This window comes from Quercus robur, chromosome 4 (assembly GCF_932294415.1).
Source record: "Quercus robur chromosome 4, dhQueRobu3.1, whole genome shotgun sequence".
Lineage (NCBI taxonomy): Eukaryota > Viridiplantae > Streptophyta > Magnoliopsida > Fagales > Fagaceae > Quercus > Quercus robur.
The window spans coordinates 12740831-12750098 of NC_065537.1; the positions used below are offsets into that span (position 1 = coordinate 12740831).

A 9268-nucleotide genomic window follows, 5' to 3' on the forward strand; every position below is an offset into this window, starting at 1 on the left:
TAATTAAAAGATAATTGCACAAATTACTCATTGAATAATTAATGTTTAACTATCTAGTTAATTAGATGTGTGCAACCCTACCATAAAATGTAGTCCTAACCAATCAAATTATGACACATCATCGATCTCAAACTAATTATACTTATAACCAATTGAAATCAATTGTTCATAATCACATATAGTCGGACTCAATTTGTGATAGTGCATCTCAGCCATTAAAACTTGATTTGATGATAACTTTCAATCTAATGGTCCGATTAGGGCTCATGACCAGTCGATTTGATCGTTACAACATCAAGATCATTTTGGTAAAATGAGATTAAGGATCTAATGACCAGAATCAAGATGCATATTTCCAATGTGAAATTACCTTTTTACCCTCCATGTGAGGTTAAATACGGGTTGCAAAATAGGGTGTCAACAATAATGAGATGAAATTTTGCTTTTTGCTCATCTAGGAGACAAGATTATTACCCACATAGAAACAACCCCTCAATGTACTCTTTCTATCATCAGCATTCCCAGCCCAATTAGCGTCAAAATACCCAGCTAAGACATCATTTGTGTCCTTGTTGTACCACACACCAAAGTAGACAGTGATTTTGACATACTTTATGATACTTTTCAAAGCAATCATATAATACTCTTTGAGATTAGCCTGATATCTAGCACACACTCCCACACTGTAACTAATGTTAAGTCTACTAGCAGTAAGGTAAAGAAGACTATCTATCATGCTTCCATAAAGAGATGAATCTTCACTTTTACCGAACAAGTCAACAGTGAGTTTAACATTTGGGCTCATAGGGGTTCTAACAGAACTAGTAGATTTCAACCCAAAATTTTTCACAAGATTTCTTACATATTTAGATTGAGATAGGAATATACCTGAATCTTGTTGACAAATTTGCAAGCCAAGGAAGTGAGTTAGCTCTCCAATCATGCTCAAATCGAACCCGCCTTGCATGAGTTTTGAGAAACTATGAGCAAGTTCATCCTTAGTCGACCTAAAGATGATATCATCAACATAGACTTTAGCAACTATCAACTCACCATCTTCCCTTTTAATGAAAAGAGTTTAATCAGCATTTCCTCTTGTTAACCCATGTGACACCAAATATTGTGTGAACTGATCATACCAAGCTCTAGGGGCTTGCTTTAAACCATAAAGTGCCTTCTTGAGGTACAACACACGATCTGAAAAGTGTGGAACAATGAATCCTTTTGGTTGAGCCACATATACATCTTCTTTAAGGAACCCATTCAAGAAAGCAGTCTTTACGTCTATTTGATATAGCTTGAACTTCAAGTGACATGCTAGGGCTAGGAGAATTCTGATGGACTCCATGCGGGCTACTGGGGCAAATGTCTCATCATAGTCTACTCCTTCCATCTGAGAATATCCTTGAACTATAAGATAAATCTTGTTGCGGATCACATTACCCTCCTCATCAATCTTATTGCGGAATATCCACTTTGTGCCAATGATGTACTCACCCTCCGATCTAGGTACTAAAGTCTAGACATCATTCCTCTGGAACTGAAGCAGTTCATCATGCATAGCTTCAACCCAGCTTTCATCCTGAAGAGCTTCCTCAACTTTAGTGGGTTCAACCTGTGACAAGTAACAAGAATAAGACACAAAGTTAGCAACGCATTTATCAACAATACGCTTCCTTAGTGTAAGTTCATTCATGTTTCCCACAATAACTTTAGGAGGATGATTCAATTTAATCCTGGAGGAAGGTCCTTTCTCTTCATGGGTTTCAGAATCAGGTGAAGTAGATATGTCTGTTTAATCTAGTATTGAAAGGCAAAGCTGGTTGTTTTCCTAACTGACATGAAACACAATCAAAATTTTCTGTAGACACTAAACCTAACAAACCTCTAGAAGCCAATTGTTGTACCTAAGAGGAAGATGCATGACCAAGTCCAACATGCCAAAGTGCAAGGGAAGGAATAGAAGAAAATGCAATTGTTGCAACAACAGAAATAGGAGCAACAGGTGGAAGATGAAGGTTGTCCACAGGAAACATACGCCCAACTCTGGGACCGATCCCAAGCTCTTGTCCCGTCCTCGAATCTTGCACAATACACCCAGAATAATCAAAGGTAATACGATAATCCAACTTCGCTAATTGTCCCTTTAGAATAAATTGTAAGAAAGGATAGGAACATTAAAGACCCCAAGAACCGAGAGGTTGGAGGTCGAAACAGTACCTATATTATGATCAAACATTGTGGAACCAGTTGCTGTGCGAATATTAAGAGGGTGTGGTGCAGGTTTAAGTTTAGAAAATAAAGATAAGTGAGGTGTCATGTGATTGCAACAAGTAGAATCCATAATCCAAGAGGAAGGAGACATACCAGATAAAACTGTGAGAGAAGAGGAATAAGATGCATTACCAACCGACATTGGCGATGATATTTTGAAGGTCAACTGTGGAAATGATGATAGTGGATCCAGAAGACGTGGACTTTGCGGAGATGGGAGCCATTGGATAGATGCTCTCAGTGTTAGAAACAGTAGCAACAAAAATGGAAACAGCTGATTTGTTGCGATGATAGCAAGTCTCAATAATATGGCCAAAACGTTTGCAAAAATTGCAAAAACGTTTTATGAATTGGTAGCGACGATTGTTGCAATAAGAAGAAGACATGTCCTTATTCTTCATTTTGAAGTAAATTATGCAAAAAAGTACTGCAAAAATGAAATTTACGTGAAAAACTGGGTAAGGAACACCTGGACTATAAAAAGTCAACTCTAGTAGAAAGTCAACGGTCAACTGTACCAAAGTCAAAGTCAACGCTAGAAATAGTCAACTTCTTGAAGTCAAAGTCAAGCTGGAGATAACGTCAACGATGACGCGAGCTGATGACATCAGTGTGACGTGGCAGAGATGACGCAACTAGGGCTACGTGGCAGAATGACATTAGCAATGATGTCATCAGGTGTGATCCAGGCAAGTAAAGCGCGTGAAGGCGCGTGGTGGCATACGGCAGCGCTTGAAGTGCATGGCTGAACTCACTGAAACTTTGGTCAATGCGTGAGGGTGCGTGGATTGTCGATTGGTGACATGTCTGGCAGTGTTGAGTAGATTGTTTGGCAAGCTACACGCTGATATGATTTGTGTCTTCGTTAAAGGTCAAAAATGATAGATCCAACGAAGGCAGTGGTCTTGGCGACAAAGATTGAGCTTCTGGCAGTGGAGATTCAATCAAGAGAGACACTGAAGAGGCTTACTAACCGGAGAAGTTGAGGTAGCAGAAATTACCAACAAAGACAAAACCGCAGAACACAAGTTAGAGTAATGGCTCTGATACTATGTTAAAAATACTAAATGAGTGTATTGTATTTCATAAATAATAGAATATACATGAGTGTCTTTATATAAGAGGTAAAGTGTACAATACAAGTATGTGTGTTATACAAGTAACCAAGGTCGATCTAAAGCCCACACAACCTAATTCACGTTAACAATGTCCTAGTCTCCATCAGAGTGTCTCCAATCCATTGCTCTTTGTTTTGATTTAAGAAAGCTATGGCCATAATATTCGGATCTTTCCTTTTCTACCCTGTGTGAGACTAGTAATTGTCTTTTAAAGTCGGTGGCAATATTTAATTAATCCACTTTGCTTTATCTAAGCTCACGTTTTACAGGCAAGGGAAGATTTTGTCTTGTTACTGAAATCCCAGTCAGATCCTCATTATTATAAGTTGCTATCATTGCTAACTTTGCTTAGTGGAATACCGCAAAGCGAACCCTTATTAAGGAACTGAGCGTGTTGCCTTGATTGATACTATCCCTTTCTGCGGCATTAGTCGACAAGAAAAAGATAAAGAGAGGAAAAATAGATGTATTTTGGTAGCCATGACAACTAAACTTTTCATTTGTCACTTATATATGTACGTGTTGTCGTGCATGTTTCATGCATGAAGCATAGAATAAGGGAGCACGTACAGCTGGAAATTAATATATATATTATAATTGTATATGAACTACAAAATTAGTTCAGATGTTTGGGAACTAACGTGAAGAATAAATACAAAGCCTAAATTTAGTATTTATAGTGAACATCCACCAATTATGAATTAAACTAAAACCCTACATGCTACCAACTAAATTGGGGTATATGCTAATAAAAATATAACAAAGTTCAGCTACAAAATTGGTGATAGCTTAAGACTATAATCTTACTCAATAAAATAAATATTATTACATATTTTGAAAATCTAACCGTTGAATTTCATGTTTTTTATATTCTTAATACGCATGTTAATTTTGTGTCAATCGGATATTATTTATTATATGATTTATAAGTTTATATTCTATGCATAATTTTAAACTATAAAAACTTGCAATTTAAAAAATTTATTGATGATATAACTATTGATCTTTAATTTTTTAAAAATTTTGCAAGCATAAGAATATAAGAAGAAGATGTCATTTAATGGTGGATTTGTCAAAATTCTTCTCCAATAAAAAGATATTAAGTTACAACTAATATTTTAGCTTAATACTAAACTAATTTTGTAACTAAACTTTGTTCATATAGATATGGTACACCAACTACAAATTATCACCATAACCTAATAATGAATAGCCATTAGCCAAGAAATGTTAACTCAGTTACATAGAAATAATTTTGGAAAATAAAAATAAAATTAATGGAATTTCTTTCAACCCATTAAAAAAGTAAATATGAACCCTTGGCACAAAATTAAACTTTCATAGAAGGAATTTTGAACTTGATTTGGATTCTTATTATTTAATAGTCTTTTATATGGCTGGTTTGCGTGGTGAACTACAAATCCCCGAGTAGCCGAGCTGTTGCCTCTCTTAGAGAGTCAATATAATATAAAGGGAGGTCACTAGATTCCATTTTCCCTTCTTTTCTACCCTACTAAAGACTTGTAAATGCCTTTAACTAGACCCACGAAAACTCTTCCTCTTTTTTTTCTTTTTTTTTCAGAAAAATACTTTGCCTTATCAAAGTTCATATTTTCACGCAAGAAAGGCGAAGATATGACTATTAGCGGAAAAAGGTGAATAAAATAAAATTATGTCTGCTGTCGATTATGATCTGTCCACAACGAAATCATACTACTCGATTTGATGTTTAATTTGGTAGAACACATTCTGCATCCTCATATAATGCTCATCATCTGTGTCATATTAGTAAAGTAGAAGATTTTTTTGCATTAAAACGAAGAAGCCTATAAACTATGTTATCGGCGAGTCTAAAACATTGAAATTTATGAAAGTGATGTTTTGCAAATGATAAAGTTTAACTATAAAATTAGTTGTAACCTAAGGCTACATCCATACTCAATATCTTTTTATTAGAAGTGAATTTTGACAAATCTACCGTTGAGTTACATCTTTTTCTTATATCCTTCATGCTTGCAAAATTTCTAGAAAATTAAAGATCAATAACTATATCATCAATAAATTGTTTAAATTGCAAGTTATTGCAATTTAAAATTGTGCATAAAATATAAGTTTATAGATCATATAGTAAATAATATCTAATTGACAAAAAATTTAACATATGTATTGTTAGGTTCTAAAGTGTAGGACTTTATGTATTTAGAACTCTAATTTGTATTGTTGGCAAACCATGATCAAAACAATGTGTTTAGAAGTGTTTAAAGCTAGCTCAAAGATGTAAGTCAATGTAAAGTTGGAATCGAGTGTAAAGCAGAAAACAGTGTGGCTTTCGGCCTGGCTCGATCGATCGAAGCTTAGGCTCGACCGATCGAACGTCGGGCAGATTTCTTTTCTGCAGATTCGTCCAACTCAGCCCTAGTTGTTTTAAAACGTTTTTAGAGTTTCTTATTGTCCTAAGTATAAAAGGCAAACCCTAGCCACGTTTTAGTGTTACTTATATTGCGATTTGTGTAAATCTCTTGTGAGATCTAGAGGAGCTTTCCTTTACACAAACTTAGGGTTTTCAAGGAGGAGATATTCTCTAAACCTTGATGATCAAAACAGTTGCTGCCATTAAAGCTTAAAGAATACACAAGCGGGGGTGCTTGTAGCTGGTGGGAATCCAAAGAAAGAAGGAGTCCGTGGATTCGGAGCTTGCACGTGGTCGTGTCAGTAAGTTCTACTGGTTGGTAGCATTAGGAAGTCGAGCGGAGGTGCTTGTAAGTCCTTTTGTATGAACTTCGATTCTTTCTGATAGTGGATTCAAGTTTACCTTGAGGATAGCTAGGTCAAATCCTCCCCAGGTTTTTACCGGTTTGGTTTCCTGGGTGATCATATCGTGTGTTATTTATTTTCTGTTGCTTTGCATGATTTGATCTTTTATATTGTGATAACCTAGACTTGTTTAATTGGACTAAGTAATAACTTGGCTAATTACCTAGGTTTAATCAATTGTTTAAGGGGGTCTAAAAACCAACATGTATTAAGAGTGTAAAGAACATGCAATTCAACGGTTAGATTTTCAAAATATGTAATAATATTTATTTTATTGAGTAAGGTCGTAACCTAAAGCTACAATCAATTTTGTAAACAAACTTTGTCCGTTTGCAAAGAAAACGAGAAGAATTAAAATACAGTTTCAAACCATGAAAAGTATAATTTTGTTTTGTAAGAATCATAAATTGTGTTAGATTTTAATTTCAACCATAGAATTTTAGTCGCATCAATTTAGTTCAAAGTTTTAAAATGTTTCACAAGAACGCAGGACACAACAAAAAATAAAGAAACTAGCTAAATTACCTCTTTTTGACCATTTTTGAACCGTTTTGTTCATAGGATAATCAAAACTTTGCCATAACACGCACTTTGTAGTTCCATTGGAGTACAATTCTTTCAAGACAAAATTTCCGGAGTCCAACAGAGTAGCGACAGTATTATTGGTAGGTTTTAGAGAAGAATATAACACTAAAAAATCCCCACCTTTGCGCATAATTTTCAATGTTCCTGACATGTCCAAGGTGAGAAAGTCCGAATCCTTGGCAATAGGAAAGTCTGGATTGGAGTACCAAACAGTAAACTTAGAAGTACTGTCTGATACTCCTAATAAGTAGCTCTCGTTAGCAATTTTGTTTTGTGGGATGAACAACAAAGCGAACCTGCTTTTCAGAGAAACTAGGGAATTTGAGGAATTGAGAGTGTCTCCAGGTTTGAGACTATCACGTCCTGTGGTGCATGGAATCCACAAGAATGACAAAAAGAGCAGGGAAAGATACTTGAGAAGGTGATTGTTGGTAGCCATGACTGAGACTTGAATTTTTCACTTGTTGGCTATATATATATATATATAGCCATGCATGGCTAGGAATGGATGAAATGGAAAAATGTAGCTGTAAAGGTCAGATTTATTAGGCGATCTGCCAAACAAAAGACTTTTTTTTTGCTAAACAAAAGACTTGTATTTGGCATCTTTGACTAAGTTTATTTTCTGCTAATTTACTTAGTTAAAGGTGAGACAAAAAAAAAACAAAATGCCTAGAAGGCGCAGAATTTTCATAGAAAATTTCATGTACTTTTTGGAGGGCAAAAGGAAACTTGTCACTGGTTATTAAAAAATTGACACCGTTTTTTTTTATTATTATTACACTAACACGCCATAACTAGGGTTGTAAATAAATCAAGTCATTCATAAATAACTCGAGTTTGACTCGATAAAAAGCTCGTTCATGTTTGTTTGTTTATAAATAAACCAAGCTTAACCCTTAATTTTAGACTTGTTTAATAAACAAGCCGAGTCCAAGCAAAACTATTTATTCATGAACAAGCTTGCTAGTTATAAGACTCGATACAAAACAAGTCAAATATAAACTCATTTATAGGCTTGACATGTGTATTCTAACTCATTACACATATTTTAATAATAAAATGTCTCATATTGGACCACTATCCTTTACCTTAATTTTTCACTTCCCTCTAAATTGATCAAGCACCACTTTAGACTTTAGTTACCTTTTTAAAAAAATTTATTAGTGGACCACATATGATCTTTTCTTATCTATTATCTAATGTAAAGTTATAAAACATGTTAATCCTTTCTCATTCACAATAGTTATAAACAAGTCTTTTTTTAGTTCTTTATCATCTAATGTGGATGTAAAAATTATGTTTTAAACAATTGATGAAGCTATAGACAATAAAGGATGAATCGATGAATTTAATTTTGTCAAGTTGCAATATGAAAAATGGCTAATTATAGGTCGGACTAGAAGCATGATAAAATGAGTATGCTATTTTCTTATTTTTGTTTACTTGATTTTGGGAGATTTAAGTATTTGATAAGATAATTTTGTTAGATCTCAAGCTCAAAATCTTGATTTGAGCTCAAGTTTGAGCTTGAGCTTGATATTAAGTTCGAGCTTAGCTTGACTAATGAATCAAGCCAAGGCAAGCCAAGTTCAAGTTTTTTGGCTTTTTCTCAAGCTCAAGCCAAGCTTAAACTTTTTAATTTTACCGATGAGCCAAGCTTGAACATGCACTACTCGGCAAAACTCAAGTCATTTACAGCCCTAGCCATAACCAAAATTGCATGCAACAGTTAGTTGCGCGGATCTAGTGATAAACACACACACACAAACTCACACACCCGGCATCTTTAAAAACATATCAATGTTGGTCATTAACAAGTGGTTTACTGTTTTCTCAAAAAAATAAAAATAAAAAACAAAACGAGTGGCTTGCTGCTTTATTTACTTTAAAAGAACCCGTTGTAAAGTTTTTTTTTTTTTTTTTTTTGTTTTTGCTGAATATACCCGCTATAAAGTTGAATTATATACAAGAGCCAAAGGTGCATGGTTCTTCTTTCTTTCATAAATTAAAAAAAAAAAAATGTAGTACAACAGGAAAAAAAGTAATCAAGATGCAATAGTATAAAGTGAAAGAATTTTGATTCATCAGATGCTATGTGGTACTTCAAACTCTTTGATAGGATAAGATTGTTTAAATTTGTGCTAGGTAGGCGTACGACTTACTTTTCCAATATTACGTATTATAAACACATTAAAATTACTATCACTACAAAAAAACAGGGCTATCCCAGCGTTTTCAAAAACGCTGGGATAGCCCTAGAAAGCGCTGGGATAGGGTCAAAATACCTATCCCGGCGTTTTTTTTCCCGGCGCTTCAAACCGCTGAGCAGTGAATGTGGGTATAGGGTCGCCGGCCTGAAAAGCGCTGGGAAAGCCATACACCCTATACCAGCGCTTTCAAAAGCGCTGGTATAGGTCTTTTAAATTGCATCGATTCAAGACCTATACCAGCGCTTTCAAAAGCGCTGGAATAGG

General features: G+C 34.9%; 1 protein-coding gene across 1 annotated transcript; it reads right to left on the reverse strand.

The window, feature by feature from the left end:
• Positions 1 to 1519: 1519 nt before the first annotated feature.
• Positions 1520 to 7230, reverse strand: LOC126721400 (G-type lectin S-receptor-like serine/threonine-protein kinase At1g67520). The gene is made up of 3 exons (XM_050424438.1): positions 6732 to 7230; positions 1989 to 2083; positions 1520 to 1615 (listed from the first exon to the last, which is right to left on the reverse strand). The coding sequence occupies exons 1-3, from the start codon at positions 7228 to 7230 to the stop codon at positions 1520 to 1522; spliced, it is 690 nt and encodes a 229-aa protein (XP_050280395.1).
• Between the last annotated feature and the right edge of the window lie 2038 nt (positions 7231 to 9268).